The sequence below is a fragment of the Dreissena polymorpha genome, chromosome 10 (assembly GCF_020536995.1).
Source record: "Dreissena polymorpha isolate Duluth1 chromosome 10, UMN_Dpol_1.0, whole genome shotgun sequence".
In the NCBI taxonomy this organism is placed as follows: Eukaryota; Metazoa; Mollusca; class Bivalvia; order Myida; family Dreissenidae; genus Dreissena; species Dreissena polymorpha.
In genome coordinates this window covers 4,817,155-4,844,370 of record NC_068364.1, presented here as the reverse complement: position 1 = coordinate 4,844,370, position 27,216 = coordinate 4,817,155, and the positions used below count along the sequence as shown (strand labels likewise).

Here is a 27,216-nt window from a genome sequence, read left to right as displayed (position 1 = left end):
ATCGTCAAAAGATGCATAATTTATCATGGATATTTAAGAGCATGGTAAATGGTCAGTATTACTATTTCCTCAAACATATCATAACAAAAACGAAAATTTGCGAATTTGAAACAACTTTTTTTAATTTTGTCAATTTACCAATCTGTTGGACGGTCCCTTTAAACCTATAAGCGTGTGGTATTTAATAGTTTTGTTGGATTTAATTATTTCTATCTGTGAATCCGGTGGTTATAAGACAACTATAAGTGCTTTTAAAATAGTGTTAGTGTTTCAAAAACTTAAATTTTACAGTGAATTTTTTATCGATATTTTTCAATATTAAATTGTGTGTTCCTGATTCCCGAATTTATGTAATTACATGAAATAAATAATCAAAACCGCGCGATTCAACATTTGCAAAATTACATCATGTATTGGCGTCATTACATTATAAATCACGCTAAATTGTCCAATGAAACTTAATTAGTTTGTTAATTAATTAATAAAGATTTTAAACAGAAGAAAGCCTATAATCGATCATGTGTGTCTGCCATTCGATTATCGATTATCTATGTTTAATCTTTCTTGAAAATATTACTTTCCCTTATCTATCGTGGATTTTTTTTGACAAATAATGAAATGAGACAAGAATTGACAACTCGTGTCACAGCCTATAGTCATTTGCGTATTCGCTATAAACGAGAATTTTAAAAGACGTAAATTACTGCGGCTATGCCATGATACAACGATCTTAGTAAGAATTGAAAACGTACGATTTGAAACAACTGAAGCTGAATGCATCTTTTACAGGTAATAGGATAAAGGAAATAAAGTAAAACGTTTAAAAAGATAATCAAATTATTATTAATTCTTTTTATCACAGATAGGTGAAAATTAACAAAATCAATAAATAATAATCGCACACATTTCAAACATAATTTAAACAAAATTTAAGAAAACATTTTAAGAAGTAAAAAAGAAAATACAAAGTTAAGAACAATAAACGTGTATAAAACAATTTTAAATGCAATTGTGTTAAGAAAATGTATACGTTTATAAAAATATGTTTTTACTTCACATACATATATGGATAACATGTTTAGTCAATTAACAAGAAATCGCATAATGGAATCAAAATTTATCATTTTTAATCGTTGAATAATTTTCACCAATTTAAATCTCAAATGTCAAACGTATTATTTCATATGTAAATAACAAATATATATACATGTATTCCGTTTAAGTTATAAGAAAAACTTCATTTTTGGTAGACTTTTGAAAACCGCCACATTATAAACAGCGTGTTGCAAAATTAGTTTAAAAAAATCATTAAACAGATAAACAGTTTTGCACATAACACACAAAAAACTTAAAAGTACATTGTCACACGGAGACCTTACAAAACACTTAAAAAAAATAGACAGACATTTGATACACTTGTAGCTTATAAATATATTTTTATGGTATTATTTCAAAATCTTCACTAGAAGCAGCATTATCACACTGTTAACTATATTATTCATTTGACAGAGCGAACACTTCACACTATTTTTACTTTATAAGAAAACCCAAATCAGGGCAAATCAATCACTTAATCGTGACCGGCCAAACTGTCGTAATTCTGTATGGACCGAAGTCGATTGTAATTGGGCCCGAAGTATGTTCCAAAGATTTTCGTCACGTGGATCAACCAGTGTCTAATAAACGACGTCAGCAATACACTCCTTGACACAAATCGTATAACTCGAAAATCTTAGTTCTTATCAAGAAAATATTTACACTTCTTAATTTCTTTTAAATAAAATGTTTGATTGTGGGGTGTTGTTTTTTTTTCAAATAATTTAAAATCATAAATATCAGTTTCAAACAATCGTAAGTGTCAATATCAAAATACATTATGAAAAAGATGCGGTTTATTATTCACACAGCTGTGTGTAGCCAACGGCGGTGACGTCGCAAGGTCAATGTTTAACGTGTGCGGTCCAAATTAAGCCATCGCGGTCCATTTTAAAACATAAGTGACTGGTCCGTGTATTCCTGATTACAATTATCGTATTATGCGGATCTAGAGAGATAATGTAGTCAAAGAAGGAGAATTTATACGAGGTAGAATATAATACTATAATACTATATGTAATTAAAAGATAATAATTTATTTTAAATTCAACGGAAGTATTGCAACTAGAAAACAAAATATTTAAGCGATACTTTTACTTCATTTGCAATTCATAGAAAGAAATATTGTGTATCCACACAAAAAGCTAAGTTTGAATTCTAAATGAATACAAGCATACACAAACAAGAACATAAATGCACAAAATATCAATAACATATGGACGGACAAGATACACGATGGCTTACCACTTAGGAATAGTACAAAATCAAATATTGCAAATATTAAATCATTATAAGTTTGTACTAATGTTTTAAATCTAAATGCAGCACTTTTAATGGACAACAAATTTAATTCCTTAAAGAAAATATTAAAAAAGCAAATATAAAAATAATAAAATGAGAACTAACATCTACGTATTAGACATTACAGCACAAAGGCAAATCAACCCCAGTTTACAAAATACGTCAACAAATTAATCATGTTTTCTTAGTTTTCATTCCGGTATATCAATTACTCTTATTGATTAATCGCTATGTTTGATTAATCTTTATTCAACGCAGTGTTCGTGTACAAAATATACGAGTAAGCGAATACGTTCGTTTTCTTGAATTAAATTGATTGTTTTGCTTAATCGCTGTGTACTTTTGTCTTCTTAAAGCGCAGATAAATCGTGGCTGGATTTGATGAGGATGTGAAGATTTCCCGGCTGTTTTACGTCTTGTTCTTTCTTTCTACCGAATAGATCACACTTTTTCTTCAGGCCCTGTTCGTCTCCTGCAATTAAATTGTTTTGTCTTAAACAGCAAACATGTTGTTGGTGGTGTATTGTTATACAGGTTAAAGGATTGTATAAGTGTTAATTCTGTGTGTAAATTAAATTTGAATCGAAATATAGAGACACTGACAGCTAATTTTAACCTTATGTATTTTTCCTAATTTATCTTCATTAAGGCATCAATATGACTCGTTTCATTTTTATCATAGGTATCGATATCACCATTATTTCCGCGCTATCACTATTCACGTAATCATAAGATCGTCACCATGTATTATAACTTTAAGCTGTAAAACGCAAAACAAGACACTTTAAATTATGGAAACGCACCTTCTTCGGTAATTCTTGCCTCTGCCATGAAATCGTCAATCAATGTGTTGCCGTTCCAGATCTGAAAAAGAATGCGTGCCTTATTGGAACCTCGTTCTCGGAAAATGGACTTAATGCGTGTGCGTAAAGTGTCGTCTCAGACTATAATATGCAGTCAGGGACGACACTGTTCGCTTTTATGATATATGTTTCGTTAACAGGAAGTCTATTCTAAGCTTAAATCTAGTTTAGACGAAAAGTGTCGTGCCTGATTAGCCTGTGCGAACGACAATTTATGCCATGCATTAAGCCCAGTTTTCACAGAACACGGCTCATTTTGTCTCATGGTTTCGGACACGTTACGTGTTCCCGTATTTATTTTAAACTTTAGACCTTTCCATTTAGCTATTTTTTTATCGAAAGTATCCGACTTATTGAGGCTAGATCGATTTCGTTTTCTGGATAGAACCAGTACTTGGATTCTTTGGAGAATATCTAGAGAATAAGTCCATGGTTTTGATCACCCGATGGCTAGGCGTTATCATAACCACTGAGCCACCGTGATCTTTAAGTTTTAAGTTTAGACCAACACAATGACTTTTCGAAATCTGAAAACATTGCTATATCTGTAATATTGGAAAGGTTTACACAATAATGGGTACTCTGTTTGTTTTGTAAAACAATCGTACACACTTTAATATATATAAAGATATTTCAAATGTGTTAAGGATCTGTTGAGATTTTTTTCATTCAGAATAAGTAATGTTGTAAAGGGCACATTTATAAAACCCATGTCGACATTAAAATACATATCATAGCCATCACATCTAAAAATATCTCGCATTTCATTTCGCGTTCCATTTTGAGCAAGAGCTAACTAGTTACGGGTGATAATGTTGCATTCAGGAGACGAATGGTTCAAGAGACAAACCGTTGTCATTTTGGTGCCTGCTTTCAAGCTCCTTGTAAACTCCATCGTTTTTTACTCCCGATGCGACAGACGAGCTAGGTGTAGCAACGAATCGAACCTCCGACTCTTGGTTTATGATTCCAGAGTATCACTAGTATCACTACCGGTAGATCACGAATCTGCTCGTTTGCGATGTTGATCAGTAAAATCGTTCTTACCTCAACGACTACTGGCTCCAAATCCGGTTTCTTCCTGTAGAAAGTCGCCTTCACATTCCACTCGGGGCTGTTGGTCCGAGTCAGTTTCTCCGACACGACTTTCTCACCCTCGCAAATGATTTTCACGTATGGGTCGATAGCTGCAAATATTGTCACAAAATACGCCCTTTTCAGGTCTGAGATACATTTATTTTTAGTTAGTGACCGGACAGCATTACCGTAACCTAACACAGTTTGGAGAGTTATGAGTGAAGGAGCAGAAATCATTCACTTTAGAACAGCAACAGCCAACAAACTGTGTCGACTTAACGCTACACTAAAATGTCAAGTATTTCAGAATTCTACTCCAATGGATCCCCTTTCATTCCGGAAGACGCGGAAATTACGAGACAGACATAACAGGAGTTCCGCGGTCGGAGACATATCCCCCCCCCCCCCAAACAGGGCTTTGCACTAGTGACACCAATTTCAATAGAAGTCATCTACTGTCCAAGGCCAGTGCGCATGTGAAGTATCAAGCCAATCGGTCAATTCGTTTATGAGTTATTGATTGGAAACAATTTGTACACTTATAGTGACCTTGACCTTGACCTTTGACTTGGTGACCCCAATTTCAATAGGGGTCATCTACTGCCCAAGGCCAATGCACGTGTAAAGTATCAAGCCAATCGTTCAATTCGTTGACGAGTAATTGATCGGAAACGAACTAGTCTACCGACAGACAGACAGACAGACAGACCGACATCCAGCAAAACAATATATCCCCTATTCTTCGAAGGGAGGGGGGGGGGGGGCATAATAACAGAGTCGTTAGCGGGAAAAGACTAAGAGCAGACGAGAATCAGTAGTAGAAATGAACACCGTCGTCAAGAGCCTGCAGGAGAAGCTGCACACACAATTGGATTCTCATTAGAAGACCACCCGTGCCATCCTTTCCCTCAAACTCCAAACGCAGCGACGAACGAAAAAGAAGAAGAATGCAATCAACAACATCATAACCACCATCATAATCTTGAACAAACGCGTTAATACGAATACTACACTTACTCTTAACTTTAGACGTGGCGGGAATTTCCAGTCCTGAGGCACCCTCTACCGTAATTGTGGTGACCAGCAAAGGGGGCTTACCGCAGCAAGACGGTGTTGGGCATTCATCGATTAGCTCCCTGTGTTTTTTTATAAGTTATTTTAGTGTTATAATAACGTACACGATATTTATGTCGTAATTTTCTAATTTATAACAAACGTGTTTATCATAATTATAAATATTATCTATGTGTGCATAAGTATATTTTTATTTGTTTTATATGATTATACAGTATTCGATTTTAGGTTTGATAATTTACTTTTTAAACTACTAGCACATGATTAATCATAAACTATATTTACATATTTTCTTTATGATATTTAAATATATAATAAGTTGTATGAATATACATATATTTTATGATTAAGATATTCAATGTTCTAATAATATAAGTCAATGTCGTTTTTTTTAAATTAGTTAATGAATGGTGAGCCTTGTACAAGTGTATATGATATGCATTTATTTTTACAGGAATTTAATCTTAATTATAATAATATCATCTAAAACAATTAAGTTAAAGACAAAATATGTCATTTGATACTTAGCGTGTATGTAGGATCATAAGACGATATAAGAAAACATTACAAATTAACATTAAAAACATAGAAAAGGTAAATAAGCTGGTAGCAATAAAGCCATGTACCTTCCTTCCAAAGCTCTAGCAAATTTACCAGCTGAATAAGGTACAAGTATTTCATGCAAACTTTGTTAAATGATATGACTTCGTTTAAATACCCGAGTTTCTCAATCAAACATACGTATTGCTTGTACATTATCATCATAAAACCGGTTAGCCTGAATCGCAGAAATAGACGTACTTGAAAATGATGAATGGTAACAGATAGTAAGTTTGTCAGTAGAGTTTTACATAGTTAGGCTAACGTGTATAGATTATAATTGCTATGCAATTGCCAATAAAAGGCCTAACTTTTCAGTTCTATATTTTTTAATCTTCAGTAATGCGAGAGATCTCCTGGGAAATCACAACAATGTACAAAAAGCGAAAATTTGCTGAAAGCTTTTGTGTCATGTTTTGATGGACTCGAGTCCACACAGTATAGCGAAGATTGTTCTATTCTACACTGTATATATATGATAAATGAATAAAAAACTGGGGTAGGATGACTTCTTGACGATATAAACAGGAAAATCACAACATGCATTAGTGTAGGGACACAAAGTCTTACCATCCCTTCCCTCCAGCGCTGTTAGTGGTGGGGATAAGGAAACAGACAAGAACATGTTAGTATGATAAAGAGGAGGATTATCATGAAAACGATCATAATTATGATAGTAATAATGATTATGGTGATGATAATAATTATGATGACGATGCTGTGCCTTGTCTTGATGCTGATGATGATGACGCTGATGATGAATTTGATGGTGATTATGATGATAAAGAAGTTACAGTAATGAGCATGATGAGTGCGATCAAGAAATGACACTGATCGATACTTGAATCACTTTGTAAACTCAAATCTGAACATAAGAAAAGTGCAGCATCGTCTCTATTTAATTTTTTAAAGCTATCTTGTCTTTATAAATACTTTTATATTATCAACACACTGCTTAACCTAATAACAATATTTTAACTAAAATACAAATGAACAGTCAATATGATTTAGTTTACAATAAAGGGTGACAAAAGTTTTTTTTAAATGCATATCGTGAGCGCAAATAATCCCTTACATTATATTGTTATATATACTAAATACGAATACTGATTAGTAACCACTCATTTTAAAAACTGATTTAATAGCTGATAAACGTTTAGTAATCAATTCATCAGTTGTCTTGGTGAAAGTTAGCTTTAAAAGCGTGGATCTGGGCATTTCTGTGAGTCTTGGGAAACTAAGTTTTTTCTAACCTCACGGTTCCAATCAGTCTAAAAGAAACATGACGAAATTTAAGGAATAGGTGAATCCGGTTACAATCGAAGAAACAAACATTTCAACATATTACAAGTTCTACACTACATTCAATATTTTTCAGGAAGCTAAAAGTAATAAAATAAATACAAGGTGAAAATATATGTGCATTAATGTTTGCGTTGAAGGCTGGCGTGTTTGGTTTCATGATAAAAATGTGACCGATTGTAGTTGTAGGGTTTTTCTGGGGGGGGGGGGGTTCTTATGATTTTGTTGTTGTTGGAAATGTGATAATGTCTCGATATTAATGTTGGTGAGTAGCTGGTTTCTTAAGATACAGGTTCTAGTGTTTTAATTGCGCACTTAACAAGCATATCGCTTTCTGTTGATAGTTGACATTTTGGTAGAAGTAGATTATGCTGGTTGTGGTAAAGTCGGCATATTAAGACGAAATTTATTTTGTTCCTAGTGTGATGTAAGCTGTAAGCTGCTTATTATTATAATGACCACGGACTTACGTGCCGAAAAGTTTTGCTGTAAATGTTTATAAATATTATAAAATTTGTCATGTTGTTGTCTGTTCTGGTTTCTGTTGTAGTTCATGTCTTTTTCAATATAAGTCAAGATGAAGATGAATGATTATAATTCGTTCCGCTCTTACTTGCTGGAAGCCGGTGACGACGTAAACAGTCGTAACATGAACTTCCCAGTAGTGCCAGCGTTTTTTGTCGTTGGGAACAGAACGTAGCGTCCTTTTTTCAGCTCCACGCTTCCGTAAATACTTCTCGAGCCTCTGTACTCGGACTTGAAAATAAGGTCACCGTTCACGTGTACCCTGTACTTCCGATTTTCCTCGACCTAGTAATATAAATGGGGTATGCGTAATAAGATAAAAAAAAACAAGAGGGCCTGAAATGCTCACAGTCGCTCACCTGAGATAACAAGATATTATTGGGACAAAACTTCTGAGCAAGTTTCATGAAGATCGGAAAATAAATGTGGCCTCTAGAGTGTTAACAAGGTTTAACTATAGCCATATAAGCAAAAATGCCCCGTCCTCTGGCAGCCATGTTTTTCAACCAACCGGCATCATTTTTTAACTCGTCCAAGATATTATCAGGCTGAATCTTCTGACCAAGTTTCATGACGATGGACAGTAAATGTGGCCTCTAGAGAGTTAACACGATTTTACTATAGCCGTATAAAGCCATATAAGGAAAAATGCCCTGCCCCTTGGAAGCCATGTTTTTCAAGCAAACATAAGTATTTTAAATTTCATCCAAGATATCATTGAGAACAATCTTCTGACCCAATTTCATGAAGATTGGACAATAAATGTGGCCTCTAGAGTGTTAACAAGGTTTTACTATAGCCATATATAGCCATATAAGAGAAAATGCCCCGCCCCTGGTGGCCATGTTTTTAAAGCATCCAAAACTATTTTGGAACTCATCCAAGATATCATTGGGACAAATCTTCTGACCAAGTTTCATGATGATCGGAAAAAATGTGACCTCTAGAGTGTTAACAAGATTTTACTATAGCCATATAAGGAAAAATGCCCCGCCCCCGTGGTGGCCAAGTTTTTCAACCAACCGACATCATTTTAAAACTCATCCAAGATATTATTGGGATGCATCTTCTGACCGAGTTTCATGAAGATTGGACTATAAATGTGGCCTCTAGAGTGTTAACAAGATTTTACATAGCCATATAAAGCCATATAGGGAAAAATGCCCCGCCCCTTGGCAGCCATGTTTTTCATGCAAACGCTACCATTTTCTGTCTCATCCAAGATATCATTGGGAAAAATCTTCTGACAAAGTTTCATGAAGATCGGAAAATAAATGTGGCCTCCAGAATGTTAACAAGGTTTTACTATAGCCATATAAGGAAAAATGCCCCGCCCATGGCGGCCATGTTTTTCAACCAGCCGGCATCATTTTTTAAATCGTCTAAGATATTATTGGGATGAATCTTCTGACCGAGTTTCATGAAGATCGGTCTATAAATATGGCCTCTAGAGTGTTAACAAGATTTTACTATAGCCATTTATAGCCATATAAGGAAAAATGCCCCGCCCCTTGGCAGCCATGTTTTTCAAGCAAACGCTACCATTTTCTAAGTCAACCGAGATATCATTGGTACAAATCTTCTGACCAAGTGTCACGAAGATCGGAACATAAATGTGGCCTCTAGAGTGTTAACTAGGTTTTACTATAGCCATATAAGGAAAAATGCCCCGCCCCTGGCGGCCATGTTTTCCAAGCAACCGGCATCATTTTCAAAGTCGTCCAAGACATTATTGGGATACATCTTCTGCCTAAGTTTCATGAAGATAGAACAATAAATGTGGCCTATAGAGTGTTAACAAGATTTTACTATAGCCATATATAGCCATATAAGAAAAAATGCCCCGCCCCTTGGCAGCCATGTTTTTCAAGAAAATGTTACCATTTTTTAACTCATCCCAGATATCATTTGGACAAATCGTCTGGGCAAGTTTCATGAAGATCGGAAAATAAATGTGGCCTCTAGAGTGTAAACAAGGTTAAACTATAGCCATATCAGGACAAATGCCCCGCCCCCCCCCCCCCTGGCGGCCATGTTTTTCAACCAACCGGCATCATTTTCCAACTCGTCCAAGATATTATAGGGATGTATCTTCTGACCAAGTTTCATGAAGATCAGACAATAAATGTGGCCTCTAGAGTGTTAACAATATTTTACTATAGCCATATATAGCCATATAAGGAAAAATGCCCCGCCCCTTAGCAGTCATGTTTTTCAAGCAAAGGTTACCATTTTTTAACTCATCCAAGATATTATTGGGACAAAACTTCGGAGCAAGTTTCGTGAAGATCGGAAAATAAATGTGGCCTCTAGAGTGTTAACAAGGTTTTACTATAGCCATATAAGGAAAAATGCCCCGCTCCCTAGCGGCCATGTTTTTGAACCAACCAGCATCATTTTCAAACACGTCCAAGATATTTTTGGGATAAATCTTCTGACTAAGTTTAAAGAAGATCAGACAATAAATGTGGCCTCTAGAGTGTTAACAAGATTTTACTATAGCCATATATAGCCATATAAGGAAATATGCCCCGCCCCTTGGCAGCCATGTTTTTCAAGCAAACGTAAGCATTTTCAATTTCATCCAAGATATCATTGAGACCAATCTTCTTGCCAAATTTAATAAAGATTTGACAATAAATGTGGCCTCTAGAGAGTTAACAAGGCAAATATTGACGCCGCACAACGCACGACACACGACGCACGACGGACGACGGACAAAAGGCGATCACAAAAGCTCACCATGAGCACGTTGTGCTCAGGTGAGCTAAAAACTACAACTTATTCGACTTCTGATATGGTGCATCCTTTGATTGTTTTGTGTGGGGTTTTTCACAGATTTTCGCATGTTAAGAAGTTTGTCATTAAATGCTTTATCTTGATAAATGTAAACATTTGGTCCAACAAATATCCAGTTAAAACCAAGAATACAATTAAAGAATTTAAAAAAGGAACCCTCAACGGGGCTCGAACCACTGACCCCTGGGGTCATGGAGCAAAAATCTACTGCTCTATCCAATAGATCATCCACTCTCATACCATTTTCAATGTATTTTTTACGTCATATATGCAATCCTCGTAGTATCAAAAAATACAACGACAACAACAGAATTTTCCAAATTATTCAATCGTTTCGCGTTGCAACGCTTTATAATTTTCAGTTTTTAAATCGTCAAAAGATGCACATAATGGATATTTTAGTGCATGGTAAATGTTCAGTATTACTGTTTCCTAAAAAATATCATAACTTAAGAAAAATTTGCGAATCTGAAACAAATTTTTTTCAATTTTGTCAAGTTACCAAAGCGTGAAAGCCCTTTGAAGCCCTATTACTACTCAAAATCAACAAAAATTTCGTACAATATTTCGTAAAATAAAGTTAAACAATTAAAAATCCGTGTTCCTTATCGCAATTGCCGAAATTTCAACGCCAGATGTGGTCTGGTAAAATAGATGTTTGTAGATACAAATTGCTCGTTTTTATTATTGTTTTGCATATTTAATTCCATTTTAATTTCCCGCAACGATATCAATTCAAGCGACACATGAACACTAACATGGTACCATTTCAGTATTCGTGTGTCGTATGAATAGATATATTCGCGGGAAATTAACATGGAATTCATTGTGTCACAAATAAAAGAAAACGAGCATTTTGTATCTACAAAAATCTATGTAATCATACCAAATCTAGCGTTAAAGCGGGTATATACGATTTTTTATATGTGTTTAATTGTAATATATTGATAAAATATGTTACAATAACACAAAATAGTCAAGAGAAATTAAACATTAAAGCTGAATTTCATAAAATGCAGCAAAGACAAATTAGCGCCCCGAGCCGATAGTGACGTACATAATTTCCTACAATAACCGAAGCATTCGTTTTTGTATTAGGATCGGAGATAGTGTTCGTGTGTCGTATGAATAGATATCGCTGCAGGAATTCAAATAAACCGTTAAACTAAGTTTAGCTGCACATCGTACATGTATGAAATACATGCTGGCGAATTCGGCTGTACAGCCGTTTTCAATTTCAGAATTAAATATCTGGCTTATTTCGCATTTTTCGACACATGTTCTTCTGAACTTTTATTTTAATTTATATTGAAATATATATATATAATATTTTTTTTACACAGTTTATATAAATTCATAAATATTAGACAAAATCGTATATACCCGCTTTAAAATTGTGGCTATGTCTATAAGGAACACTGATTGCTTAGGTGTTTTATTTTTTACTTTAATTTACGAAATATTTTACGAAATTTTCGTTGGTTTTTAGCGTTACAGAGTCTTTAAATTAAATTACACAAACTTTATTGTATTACAGATGTCTTGTCCATAGTGCAGTGTTTGAAATGTTTTTCTTGTCTTTGCTAATCTCGCGTACATTACATTACTCTTTTTAAGTGCGCATTGATTGCGTTGTTAGCTAACGTGATAAACCTAAAATCTCCGTAATGCTCAGACAGATAGATTTTCTTTTTGAGACATAGTGTGTGCACCACGAGTGCGGCTTGACCGACCATAGGTTTAAAACCACTAACCTTCATAATCTGGAACCCGATTTCATTAAGTTTGATTCCCAATTGTTGCCTTGAGGTACTAATGTCATGTTGCTCGAGAGAAACCATGATCTTGTCTTTGATCCCGGTTATGTCAAACACGTACTGAAACAAAAACATAATAATTGATTTAATTCATTTAATTTATTTTATTATAAAATTAAACTCCGCGTCAGTTGCTTCTTTTGCGTGATTGTTATATTATTATTATAATTATTGTATTCTAATGGTCTCTCGTTTTCCGATGTGAAAACAAAATATGACTACTACTGTGAATGACACTACGAATGTGTTCAAAAAAATAAATCTTTCTATGGAAACAACATTTCACGTCATTAGATTATTAAAGTTAATTAATTAAATGTATTCGAAATGAATCACCAACAGATATACAAGTGTATCAATCGGCTGCTTAAAAATCAACTGAACGCCTAGTCCAATTTGCTTCCGCCCATATGACATATTTTATCGAAATTCATTATATGTATACCATAACTATAGTGGTTGCCATAAGAACGACATACCCCACTAGTTGGTTGCTTAGAAACGTACTTATATTTAAGTCGATACCATAATTTCTTACATGCTTGTCAACGTGAAATAGACGCTTGGGTGATTTTTCAGATAAAAAATTGTTCATTGGTAAAACCTCTGAAAGTATCATATATACCGTAGGCAGATATGGCTTTAGACGAAACGGTAACATTTACTTAACCTGCATGAGAAAGAAAGACGAGAGAACGGGAAAAGGGTGGACGGACGGGGAAATCACTATATGTCTCCAGCATCCAAATTCCGGGGATAAAAAAAATATCGCTGACCTGAGGGTTGCTTAGGAACGTTCTCGAATTCCAGTCGCTTCCACCATTTCTCCCAGAAACGTGCCATTCTCCGTGGAACAGGCTTTCTGTCCACGTTTTCTTGAGACTGAATATCGACGTATTCACGAAATGACAGATGTCAACATTCGTGAAATTCTTGACGAAATCATCGAGGCACATCCTAAAAAAATAACAGAGTCTATAAATAGTTACAGTCTTTAAATAGTTACAGATTTTTTATGGTGTAATGACGTTACTAGGGTGCAGGATCACGTGACTTTATGGGGATGATGTTAAATAGATGTTAATGGATGTAAACACACCGGTAAGTGTTGCTTTTTTTAAAGAACTTTTAAGAACATTTTGTCTTTAGAAGTTTAACTAGTGCATACAAAACAGTGTTTATGCAGCTTATGTTAATTTGAAAAATATCATAATTTCTTAATTTAATAAGCCTGTGTTCTTGGTCAAAAATTCGATTTTTACAGTTATTCATAAACACGGTTATACTGCACGCAACGTATAATTTTGGCACGATTTCAGACGTATTCAATAATAAATTCTTAAATCTTTAAGATATCGAAACACACTTCAAGTAAAAACTGTCGTTTATGCACTAAAGATGTGTGAAAACATATTTCAATAACTTATATTATATTAGATATTTGCAAAAATAAAGTTCTTAACGGTGTGTTTTCATTCTGTCCAACCCGTGTGTAAACCCCGTTGATCCTGCACCCTGGTTACATTGCCAAGTTTTGAAGGGTTCAGGAACTGACAGATGTCAAATTTTGCAAAGTTTATGGAAAAATCATACAAACATATGCTTACAAAGAATCATTTATATAATATCTGTCTGTAGTTTATAGGGAAATTGCGGTGATATCAAAGCGATATAGAGAATAATAGGTTAGTGTTGATTATAGATCAGGCCCCGTGTTCACAAAACAATTTTGCAATCAAAATCGATTTTAACTGACATCGATTTTCTTTTTTGCCTATCAACTACAATGGAAATCCATTTTCAATGACGAGCAAAATCGATTTTCAATTGCAAAAAATGTTTTGTGAACACGGGGCCAGGTTTATCATGCGAGGCTAAGAAAACAAAATGCACGAGCCTTGGCGAGTGCTTTTTCGTTTTCGTGCCGAGCATGATAAACCTGATCTATAATCAACACTCATCTATTATTCTATTTATCCCACATTTTATTTTGTAAACCTTTTTGTTTAAACAACATTAGTTAGATTGGATAATTTTGCTGGATTTATGAGGTCATTACGTCGATATATTGACGTCATTTCCTGCCGTTGATTATAGATGATATTTAATCGACGGGGCTTTAATCAACCGAATTCGCTGTAAAAGTGGGATAAAATTCACTGTTTCAAACAGTGACAAATAACATTGAAAATAATCGAGAATTTCACTGTTTTTAATATATTCTTTTGACACAATCAAACTTTAAAAAAAAAAAAGTAGCGCACCAGAATTCTCCCTCGTTTTCGAACTTCAAGCCGATCTTTCCCCACTCATGGGCAGTCAGAGCACTCCATTCCGCCGCTCTGAAGAGATAACACGCTACTAGAAATATAGTACATAGTTAAAAAAGAAATATATGAGGAAGCGACGGCGAATGAGTTAAGAAACTGTAAAAAGATAACTAAGACTGGAGAGAAAAGAAAAACTAAAAAAAGGGAAGTAAAACAGCAATGACAAAGAATATTTTTTTCCAAAGAAGAGAAGAAGAAAACTGGTGATAAATAGTGAAAAGAACTAAAACAAATGGCGAAGAAGAAAAAGAACCGTGCGAAATAGGATATGAAAACGAAACCGAATACGATGACGGTGAAAAACAAATGCAACAAGTTGAAATGAAAACTCACAATAAAACAACGTGTACAAAATCGTTAAGAAGAAAAGAGGAAATGAACACGGAAAACAAAAACAAAACAAGAAGAAGTAAGAGAAAAGAAGAAGAAGAAAAGAAGAAATAATCACCCATCACTCCAAGCCCCATTCCATTCCTTGACATTCCAAGGGTTTGCCAGTCTCAACATGTACAGTTCCTTAGAGCCTATCTTTCCCTGCAGCTTCTTGGGCACATCTATAGCGATCACGTTGGTGATGTTGTAGCCGTGACCGAGGATCAAACCTTGCGCGGTTTCTCTGCCGATATCATCATTTGTGCACTGGAAGTCACACAGATTAAAGCGGCGTTAAATGCAAAAACAAATTCTTACAACGTCTCACATTCTTAAAAATAACTCGTTTATTTCATTTATATGTATTATTATATTAACTTTGATGGTGTTGAACTACAAAATGTGTATGTGCTGTTGTTGTTGGTTTTTTATTTAAAATGCTAATTTAAGCTTTTCTTCCTAAAACAGGCTTTCATGGCGTTGTCGCCTTTTTCTAGAGTAAGGTGTTTGTTATATAGTGTCACTCATAAGGTAAATCAGATTTGCAAGTTATAAGAAGAGTCATGCAGTTGAGCTTTAAAATAATTAAATATACACGACGAGTTTACAATTTATCAATTTGTAAGTTGTTCAGTTGTTCAGTTAATCCTCAGTTGTTCAGTCACTCACATCAATATTGCAACATCAGCCAAAACAACTATTAAGCAGTTACTCGCGTAAATATGGCAATTTTTCAGTCAAATCTGCAATTTATGACTATATCACGTCTATTGTGCAATTATATGTCAAAAACTTAAATGAATTATTCAAAACCCTATGTACAAAACCCTATGTAAATCAGAAACTGACGTCAATATTGCAGTTGATCAGGGCGTGGTTCTCTACAGCCTCGCGAAGTTTGTTGAAGAATTCCATCTGCGAGTGCGTGTCGCTTAATCCGATTTCCGCCAAAACGAGTTTCTCCGCCACGCCCCCTGTGAAATCGACCAGAGCATCCGCCGTACGGCCCTTTGAGAGAGTTTCATAATCTCCATATAGCCTGGAAAGGGAAACTTCCATTAACTATAGGATCAATAGAAGAAGAAAATTATCACCATCGACGTTTTCATAACACCCCTTCTCCTCCTCCTCCTCCTCCTCCTCCTCCACTTCCCCTTATCATCATCATCACCACCACCACCAGCAACATCATCAAGCCATCATGATCAGATCATCATGATCAGATCAACATCCTCCTCCTCCTCATCATCATCATTAACATCATTATCATTATCATCTATATCATAATCACCATCATCATCATTTACAACAACAAAATCATCGTCATCATCACCACCAACACAATCAGCAGCAGACTAACCACCAATATGAACATCATCATCATCATCAACACACTCATCATAATCATCATCATGATCATCATCCTCATCATCATCATCATCACCACCGACACCATCATCATAATCATCATCCCCATCGTTATTATCATCGTGGTCGCTATTTGATCACTCACTTGGCATAGGCTTTTTCAAGCAGCGCGCTCCAGAACTCGTTCCTTTGTTTGGAATGACAGAAAATCAGTTTGTTGTCCTTGGTAGGCAGACGATCGTCGACAACGATATCAACCCATTCTCCGTATCGCCAGAACCGGAACTGGAAGATACCGGCATATGACGGTTTCTCCGCTTTTTCGTTGAATTCCTGGACTTTGAGGTCTGGAATCACCTGAATAAAGGAGAAATTAGGATACTTTCGGTGTTAAATACGTCATTATGTATTGTGTCTTGATGCCTGGTATTCAGGGTTTCGCTCGTCATTAGTTTGAGGTTAAGTAGTTTTAGCTCAATACTTCTAAATGAAATAACGTCATCTAGGTTTATACCGTAATTTAGTTTCAAAAAGTAGGACGAAAAATTAATATTTTATATTAATGTAAGAACGACTATATTGTGTTCGTATTTGCTATATTGATCTTACTTTGATGATTGTCTTAGGTTTTAAAAGGAATACAAAAAATGTATCCTTCTTTTCACTAAACCCAGATAAATGTTATATGTGAAGTTTTGCTTGTCAAAATAGCACATCCCTATGTTCGCTTACCCCTTGGAAAAGTTTCCTCTCCTTAGTAAGGCTGGCGCATGCGGTCACGTACCAAGAGTTCCCAAGCTCTCCTTCGTTTAAATCGTCAGTTGTCACCCCCTCCACAATTAACTTTGGGACTTTGCACAGCTCCTGAAAAACATATTTTAATGGTAGTAATCCATTATTTAACTTAATCATTTAATCCATAGTTGTTATCCTGATCTTTACTGTTTTGGAGAAAAAACAAACTCAAATGAGTCATGTTCTGGGTAAACTGGGCTGAACTCATGGGCGTAATGTTTTGTCCCAGAGTAGCTTGTTCAGTCATCACAGGCTAATCAAGAAACGCTTTCCGCCTAAACTGAATTTTCGTTTAGAAGAGACTTCATATAAACAAGAAAGTCCATAACGGCGGAAAGTGTCGTCCTTGATTAGCTTGTGTGGACTAAACAGGTTAATCTGGGACGACACTTTACGCACATGCATTTAGCCCTTTTCTTCAGAACGAATCTCATATAATCCTTCTAGATACCGACCACGCTCGCCCAGTTGATATCCCTAAGATAGTTTCAAAATTAATAATAGTATACGAGGGAAGTTTTTGGAAAGATTTGGGTAAGTTTTTGTACCCAAAGGAACATTTAGTTGTGACATTCTTCACGATCATTTTCTTGACTTAACACAGATCCTGAACAAATAATCATAATTGGCTTAAATCAATTCGTTAAGATCGTCAGTTGTGAAACCTTCCGTGATCAGTTAAGGAACTTCGCACAGTTCATATAACCAAAACACCGTTAATAATCCGTCTTACGGAATCATCCTTAATAGCTAGTACCGGTATATCGTCCGTTGTTTAATATCGAGGTATTGATCTTGTTGTCGAACAAATACTTGCTTTTGACGAGAAATGCTTAACTTATAGAAAAAAATAGCTCAATTTACCTTCGGTCGTTTCCATTCAATGTCCTGGTCGATCTTGCTGTAGAACAGAGATTTGCTATTTGCGGGAAATTCTGGGTCCTCAAAAAGCTCGCCTTTCTTCAGATAGGCGCTTTTAATGGACGAGTATTTCTGATTCTTGAAGTTTGTTGGCATGTTTATCGGTTTATTCACAGGGTTTATCGGTTGTGTCTTTTTGAGGAACTATTCACCCGTGGGTTAACATAATTCTGAAAAAAATACGCAAACTGTTAATTTACTTTAAATAATGAACTAAATTTACTTTAAATAATAAACAAAATACTATTTGAAAAACGGCCAAAGGATGACTACTTGGTAATTGGTAACACTCATCGTTTCGTTAACTCTGAAGTACACTTCTTTCGTACCCAGGATTCAGTAATTTAGAAGTATAAGAATTATTAGAATCCGTAAGGTATTAATAAAAGCTGAGAAGTTTAACTTACAACGAAACGCTTAAATTGTAACCGTAGGTTGCATGTAGGCCTAAATATATGAATGCATGAAAAAAGTGTATACTAACAAATGTGACGATTGGCGTATTTTTGTGTGTACTAGTTGTTGTACCTGCTTACGTTGGACCCAAATGTTACGTCAACTTGGAGCATTCCTGCCTAATTAACTTAATAGACTCACGAACGTTGTGACGAATTGTGAATTATAGCTGCTGTTTCCACTCTTTAGTATCAGCTGAGATTTTGAACTTTGGTTAGAACGCGGAAGTATAGAAAAACTAAAGTTACTTGAGGAAACACGACCTGCTCGGTATGATTATTAACAACCTAACTCCTGTGAGTCGGAAAAGGGGATTGAACAGTGGTTAACGTTCTCAGATAACTAATATGTTCAATGCTAATTAATATAAGTTAGCGCTTTGAGAAAACTGGGCATAATGCATGTGCGTAAAGTGTCGTCCAATATTAGTCTGTGCGGTCCACACAGGCTAATCAGGGACGACACTTTTCGCCTCAACAAGATTTTCGGTAAGAAGGGACTGCACAGGCTAATCTGGGACGACACTTTACGCACATACATTATGCCCAGTTTTCTCAAAACGCGACTCATAAAAGTTAGCTTAGTGATTGTGTGGAAATTATAAAAGAATGATTGTCGTTCTTTTCACCCTAAGTCGTAAACAAAACGACAACATAATATTCGACACTTTGCTGACCGGGTCAGAGATGTACATAATTAAGGCGTAGGTTTTAATATCAGAATCTATGAAAATCAAAGCTATGTTTAAGTGAATTTTCGTATTATTTCGCAACGTTTACGCTCAATATAAATTAAACACATGTATACTTCACGATATTTCCCAATTCAACCTAATCATATGCATGTTTATATATACAATAGATACTTAAAAATTTAAAATTTACTTAAGCACTCACGATCACTTGAAATCTGTCCGTATAAAGGATTATTAATTGAATTATTGTGTACATTTGGAACTCTTAAAGGCACAATCCGCTGAAAAAAATCATTTGTTTTTCACTTACCGTCATCGAAAATCACAGGGCTTTAAATACGATTACAAATTAAACATATGAGAACATATTCAAAATATAGCGGCCAACAAGAATATACTTTTATTTCCAGTTTTCAAATGTTCACGCAAGCCCTCAAGTTTTTTTATAACCTGGAATCTAGAGAAAAAATATCAGCATCACATTGGGAAAGCAATATTTGATGATGTCGAATCTCAATTCAAATTGTGTATTAAATTAATATTGATTAAAAACACAATCACACACACACGCACGTCAACGAAGGCAAGCGCGTACCTATACTTACAAATAAATTCAACATGTTTTAGTTTTCACAACGTTTTATTTACGAAATTACCAATAGTTTCACAGATACCGATGTATAACTTAAACTTAGTATTTCACAGTTACTCTTGATAGTTATCGCTATAGTGGACTGACTATTTCCGGAAACACTAGCATGAGGCCAAAAATAAAATATTGGTTTCCAATAATTTCTTAAAAAACAACAGGTAAGTAGGTCGATTAAACGCTTATTCGTTAACTATTTATTATGCGCATGTTATTTATAATATGCAATGACATTCAGAAACTTCCGAGACCCTATTTTTGCCCAAACTTTATTACGGGGTGTGGGGCGTGCGTCCTTCCGTCCGTCCTTCCGTCTCTTTGTCCCGCGCAAAACTTATATCTGTGCTATAACGATAAAACCTAGCAAACCTATCAACTAGAATGTGAAATTGCACCTTTTTTTTATTTTCGACATTACAGGAGTTATGGTCCCTTTTTTAGCGAAGACATTATTTTTTAACTTGTGTCGCGCGTTACTAAAACGTATTGCTGGCAGACAAATTCAACTTTACAAGCATATTAGAACAGCGTGTGAACTTGCGCTCTTTCATATTTTGCTTCGGCTCAATTCGTCAATTCGTTGCCCCTGTTTTACAAAAAAAATAATACATTTTTACATATTATACTGACGTCTCACATAACTCAAAAGGAATTGCTGCTGTGGAGCTGAAAGTTTACAGACATATTGACAAGCATTTGAAGTAGAGCGCCTGCATATTTTGGTAATGATAGTTTCTATATACCGGAGTTATGGCCTCTTTTTAACGAAAAATTTCCCTTTTTGGCTTGTGTCGCGCGTAACTATAAAATGATTTGGTGCAAGAAGTTGAAAGTTTACGCACATGTTACTCATCACATGAAAAATAGTGCACCTTCATACTTAGGCCCGACATAAGTGGAATTTTCAAAGAAAGGCTGACTATGGGGGCTTCGTGTCCGTATATTCGTGTCCTACGGACAAGTTCTTATAGGCGATTAACCCATTTATGCCTAGTTGACTCTACCCTCCTTCTAAATTGGATCAATTTATTTCCAAAGTTAGAGATGTCTAGTTTATTTATTTCTATATGTAGAATATTTCTTACAGAAATTCCTTTAAGCAAACAGCGCAGACCCTGATGCGGCGTCTCATCTGGGTCTACGCTGTTTGCCAATGCCTTCTTTCTAGACGCTAGGCATAAATGGGTTCATATCGAATGGAGCAAAAGTGATCGAAAAACTAAACCTGAAATAAATATATAAACACACAAAGATATGGATCTACAAATAAATTAGGGTCGGTCGGTTTAGTGGAAACAAACAACTTGCTATGCCTTCATTGAAAAATATATATGAATCTTTAGCCATTCAGGATATAGATTGAATGCTAGATACCTTCCATTCAGCCACCAAAGAGATTGTTCATATCAATGAATATTTGTGTGCCTTTCTTAGATAACTAAATGAATGTCTATTGGTACAACACATGGCGACATTTTGAAAATGCTTATCATAACACGCATTTTCCTCAACACGTAAGAAACAACTTGTGAACAGCAAAATCCATATTATGAGTAAAATAAACACGTTTTATCAGAAATTCGATAGCTTTGTATCCTTAATCAAACACAACGCGTATCTTTCAAATACCCTTTAAGACTAGTTTATACAGTAGCAGCAAATATTTTTCTGATAAAATGCAATCGCGGTTCAAAAGTACAATTGCAGTTTTGTGGATATGGTGAGAATAAAAAAGATAAGATGAGCAGTTGTTCAGTCTATTTATAGATTTAATTGAATGGACGCGTTGATGTTATAAAATAACATTAATTCTGGAATTGGTAAGAGTCGAAGATGGCAGGAGTGTCCGAAATAGTTATTGGGTTAATTACAAGAAAATAAATATGATAATGATTATATATATAAAAGAGATGATAACGACTGCTGCTGATGATGATAACGAAAATAAGAAGAAGAAGAAGAAGAAGAGGAATACGAAGAAGAAGAAGAAGAAGAACAAGAAAAAGAAGAAGAACAAGAACAAGAAGAAGAAAAACAAGAAGAAGAAGAAGAAGAGGAGAAAGAACAAGAACAAGAACAAAAAGAAGAAGAACAACAAGAAGAAGATGACAGATGTTGATACTAAATTTGAACGCGCTCCAAGAATGAAATAACGAATTTATTTCAACTATCGCAAACATACTCTTTTCATTAGTCGAACGGACACTCTAAAACCAAAATCATCAACCTCTTAGCACACATCCCTTTACAAACAATGTTCTCAAGATAAGTTACAAGTTTGCAGACGAAAAACTTTAATCATGCGTATCAGCTGTTTTTTTCTTACATAAGTTGAAAAAAAACTACATGACGTAATGAGAAATTGTGTAGTGTGTTGATGCTGTGTCGGTATTGAGGGAAATGACGATCATAATATTGATAAAGAAGAAAAACATGAAAATGATGATGCCGAAAATGACGACGATGAAGACGGTGGCGATTACGACGACGATGCTGCTGCTTCTGCTGAGGATGATGATGATGACGACGACGACGATGACGATGATGATGATGATGATGATGATGATGATGATGATGATGATGATGATGATGATGATGATGATGATGATGATGATGATGATGATGATGATGATGATGATGATGATGATGATGATGATGATGATTCTACGCAAGCAAATACATAATGACCTGGATCGCAAATTTTTATAAAAAAATATCACTTTACAATCAATTTTCGCATATTTAAAAAAAAACAATTTTACAGACGACTTTTCCTTAATATAAACAAGCACCACGGCGAATAAATAGGTTTTTTTAAATAATGTTTTACCTTCTTTTATTTTAAGACGAGGGTATATAGCATGAAAATGTCCCATTTTCACAAAAGAGACCGATATATAAACACATAAAGCGCAATCACAAATACATCACAAAGTTATAAAAAGGCAACACACGCAAATATTCACTTTAAACTTTCAAACACAACATACCCTAGCTATTCGATCAGGCAAATATCCCAATAATGTGTTATGTTTACTTTTTAACTCCAATGCTCTATTCACATTTTTATGATATTGATGTTGAATAGAAATAACTATCGATTATTGATTTTGATTTTAAAGGGATACTTCACACAAGTCGAAATGAAACTAGTCTTTTCACTGTAAATGAGCCTCGCTCTGGGATAACGGTGATTAATACACGCGCGTAAAGTGTCGTCCCAGATGAGCACAGGCTCATCAGGGACGACACTCTTTGCTCGGATCTGATTTCTTGTTTAAATGAAGTCTCTTCTAATCAAAAATCCAGTTGAGGCGGAAAGAGTAGTCCATGATTAGGCTGTGCGGACCGCACGTACTAAACTGGGTCGACACTTTACGGACATTCATGAAGCCTCGTTTTCCTAGCGTGTACTATTTGTGTCTTGTTCTGTGAAAGCTGGTCATAATGCATGTGCGTAAAGTGTCGTCCCAGATTACAGGCTAATCAGGGACGACACTTTCCGCAAACTAGATTTTCGGTTAAAAGGGACTTCCTTTAAACGGAAAATACCATTTAAGCGGAAAGTGTCGTCCCTGATTAGCCTGTGCGGACTGCACAGGCTAATCTGGGACGACACTTTACGCACATGCATTATGACCAGCTTTCACAGAACAAGACACATTTAATATTTTGAAAATCGGAGTTTTTATCACAGTTTCAAAATGTGTGAAATTGATAGATATTTATTTGAACTTAAAAATATAAATATCTGAATTTTGTTAAATATTCTTCGCAAGCAATACATGAACATTTGGTATTGACGTTTCCTATAATTATGTATATGCTTTGTAATGTACGTTCTTTCGTTCATTTGTTCGTTCTTGGGTGGGTGGGTGTTTTTCGCGCGTTGTTTCATTCGTCTGTTCGTTCGTTGTTTCATTTGTTCTCTCATTCGTTCTTGCGCGCGTGCGTTTATTTGAGTGCTCTTTCGTTGGTTCGTTCCTTTGTTCGCTTGATCGGGCGTGCGTGCGTGCGTGCGTTCGTACTTGCACATGTGCATTCGTTTTTGGTTCATTAGTTTATTCATTCGTACGTGAGTGCTTGTGTGCGTGTGTTTGTGCGTGTACTCATTCATTCATTCTTTCTTTCATTCGTTCGTTCGATCGTTCGTTTGTTTGTTTGTTCGTTTTGTTCGTTCGTTTTGTTCGTTCGTTGCTATTTAAACAGACTTTAATGAAAAATATCATTTGATCGATTTGTAGATGTAAACTGTAAAAATACAATGACTTTTAGTTCAAAAGCGTTACGAAATTAGAATAAAAATAAAAAGTGTCGTTTTAAGATAATAAACAAAGTGAAAATTATTTCAATTTAACATTTGTGTTAGCTGATGAAGACATTTAGCGAACATGTTTTACTTTACTGACTACATCTGTTTATAACGTGCAAAGTGACAACATATAACACATAACAGTGACATGTCAGTTATGGAAGCCAGAACTAGTCGTCTGCCTGTCTTGCATATGTATTTAGTGATTACTATGAAAACTACGTTGTTGTTTTTTCATGAAAAAATATGACAAAAATACCGATTATTGTAATTAAGTATTAATATATATAAGAGTTGAAAACAGACTTTCAATCAAATAAAACCTTACCTTTTGGAAATCATGTGTTTATTCAAAGTGAAATTTTTCATAATCTGGAATAAAACAGCGTTTTCAATCAATGACAATTGTGTATGTTCTATCTTTAAAAATTCGCAAACCAATTATTATTACTTACGCAGCCTTAGAAAAAATGGCGCCATCGATAATACTTAAAAGAAACGTAATTATTTGAAACACACTATTATTCGTGTTCACAAATGCCTCATAATAAAGATTCTTTTTTTCAAAGATCAGAAATTGTTTCACAAAAAAAACTTTTCAATCTAAGCATTCAATTTTTTTCCCAAAAGCTATACAGTTCGTGCAAATATTACAAAATAATTGTTTATTCCTAAATATTATGAAAACAAATTGGCACATTGGAAATTCAAGCTTTCTGCAGATAATGACATACTTAGCAAGAATCTCTGCTGTACACACTATGCTATGTTATTTTTATAATGATGAAGGTGGTGTATCATAATATTATTTACGCTGAATTATCATATGTGTCGTGTTCTGAGAAAACTGGGCATAATGCATGTGCGTAAAGTGTTGTCCCAGATTAGCATGTGCAGTCCGCACAGGCTAATCAGGGACGACACTTTCCGCCTAAACTTGATTTTTGGTAAGGAGGGACTTCCTTGAAACTAAAACTACCATAAAAGCGGAAAGTGTCGTCCCTGATTAGCCTGTGCGGACTGCACAGGCTAATCTGGGACGACACTTTACGCACATGCATTAAGAACAGTTTTGTCAGAACATGACTCATATGTTTAAGTGTATCGGTTGACTGTTGCTTAAGATGTGTTTATGTTGTGCTTCCTGGTATTACAAATGAGTATTATTGGAATAGTCAGCAAAAAGTATGTTGTTGAGGTGTGGTTTGTAGTGCTGCTGCTGAAACAGCTGATGATGATGCAGATAATGATGATGACGTAAATGACGACGATGACGATTACGACGAAGATAACGACAACGAGTAAGGTTGTTGTTGTTGAAGATAATGATGGTGATAATAATGATGATCATGATGGTGATATTGATGATGGCGATAATGGCGATAATGATGATGGCGACGATTAAAACAACGATGACAAAGATGATGATGATTATCACATTCGTTCTTAAATATACAAATTCAAATGTTATAATTAAGGCACGTTTGTTAGCGATTTGAGAGATGTTGATGCCGCGTTAAAAATGTTCTAATACAAGATAACATTATCAATCAGATCGTGTAATTAAATTAGTATGTTTTTGCAGAAACAATGACTAACTAGTACGTTTTTTCTTAAGTGTTATACCTGACTGATGATTAAGCACACATACATGTCCGTGTATTCATTTAACAATTCAAGAAACTTACGTCAAAGAAAAATACCGAAATAAAATCCACCACGGTTTAAATCCAAGATTTTATTAATTTAAATGCCCTATGCGATCAGTTTTAAGTCGCTGGTTATATTAATAATAGCAACTAAAGCCTGTCTACCTTAAAGGCATTATTATCGATAATTTCATTTCTGAACCCCATTCACTGAAGCCGCGTCGCTTTTTAAGACCGTACGTATATTCACGGTGTACGATCGAAATAAACTCATTGAGAACAAGAAATATCTTTAAAAAAGATATACGGCGTAAATAGTTTAATGAATGAGATCAAGGATAGCGAATGTCTTTTTCTGTGCAGTTCTTAGCTGCATCACACGCAGTACGGGATGTTACGGGGAGTTTTCGCGGCTTATTTTACATTATAACATATTGCTGGTCATAAACCTATAGATACAAAACAGAAAACCAAAAGAAGAATGGAAGTGAAATTTAAACATATGAGTCAACCGGCCACACGAGAAGTATCCGTATTTATAGGCGCGTTCTTCGAACAAACCTGTTTTAGTGGTTTGTCGGGCATTGCTATTTGTTTCGATTATTAACAGTATCAATTATCATCGTGCTAATGCTTTAAGTGATATTATGGGCATTTTGCACTGTTGAATTGAGCTGAAAAGAATTAACAGGTCAAAATAGTTAGTTAAAATGTGGTTACTGATTAATTATCTGCAACTCACCTTGCTACCAGTTGTTTATAAAAATATATTTTATATTCGATTATCTTACGTGACCCACCCAGTCCTGTAAGCTGAAATGATCCGTAAAACAATTTCGTGTCTTTGTGACGTATGAACAAATCTGCACTAAAACTAAATTTAGGTTCAACTCGTAAACGCATGATCAGTTGTCAAACGAAAGTACGGTTGATATTCAAATGCATTATTTTTCTCTTTCTGGTATATTGTTTTAGTATGATGATGCTGCATTAATTAATATAAGTGTATATGAAGTAGAAACATCAAAAATAATCAACGGTTGCGATAGACACCTATAAACTGTTACATGCTCATAATATCACTTTAGTACATTAAGCAATATGGACGAATAATTATTGTTAAATTTATCAACAATAATATTTATCATTGTATTGTTGAAAACACATTAAGAATCTATTATTTACATACCATAAGTATATTGCTGAATATCTTCAT

The 27,216-nt window shown here is 35.0% G+C and overlaps 1 protein-coding gene across 6 annotated transcripts; it reads right to left on the bottom strand.

Moving 5' to 3' along the window:
• Window positions 1-1,760: 1,760 nt before the first annotated feature.
• LOC127846950 (calpain-5-like) lies at window positions 1,761-26,182 on the bottom strand. Of its 6 annotated transcripts, none has more exons than XM_052378392.1 (16): window positions 26,040-26,182; window positions 18,184-18,410; window positions 17,257-17,388; window positions 16,670-16,881; window positions 16,006-16,195; window positions 15,233-15,423; window positions 14,719-14,796; window positions 13,231-13,411; window positions 12,392-12,514; window positions 7,927-8,123; window positions 7,265-7,282; window positions 6,582-6,599; window positions 5,355-5,473; window positions 4,308-4,447; window positions 3,201-3,261; window positions 1,761-2,869 (listed from the first exon to the last, which is right to left on the bottom strand). In XM_052378392.1, exons 2-16 carry the CDS (start codon window positions 18,334-18,336, stop codon window positions 2,748-2,750), a joined length of 1,935 nt encoding a protein of 644 aa, XP_052234352.1. In that variant the 5' UTR covers window positions 18,337-18,410; window positions 26,040-26,182; the 3' UTR covers window positions 1,761-2,747. The 6 variants fall into 6 exon arrangements, with proteins under 6 accessions (XP_052234352.1, XP_052234354.1, XP_052234353.1 ...); XM_052378394.1 differs by lacking the exon at window positions 26,040-26,182 and adding an exon at window positions 23,030-23,161; XM_052378393.1 differs by lacking the exon at window positions 26,040-26,182 and adding an exon at window positions 21,414-21,611.
• Between the last annotated feature and the right edge of the window lie 1,034 nt (window positions 26,183-27,216).

What these genes read in the sequence shown, in the direction of transcription:
- LOC127846950 (XM_052378392.1), bottom strand. Translation starts at nt 18,336, where the DNA reads ATGCCAACAAACTTCAAGAATCAGAAATACTCGTCCATTAAAAGCGCC. An exon ending in GAAAACGAGGGAGAATTCTG is followed by an intron (nt 13,412 to 14,718) that starts GTGCGCTACTTT and finishes TTATTTTTTTAG; the next exon opens with GATGTGCCTCGATGATTTCG. An exon ending in CGCCACGTCTAAAGTTAAGA is followed by an intron (nt 4,448 to 5,354) that starts GTAAGTGTAGTA and finishes CAATATTTGCAG; the next exon opens with CTATCGACCCATACGTGAAA.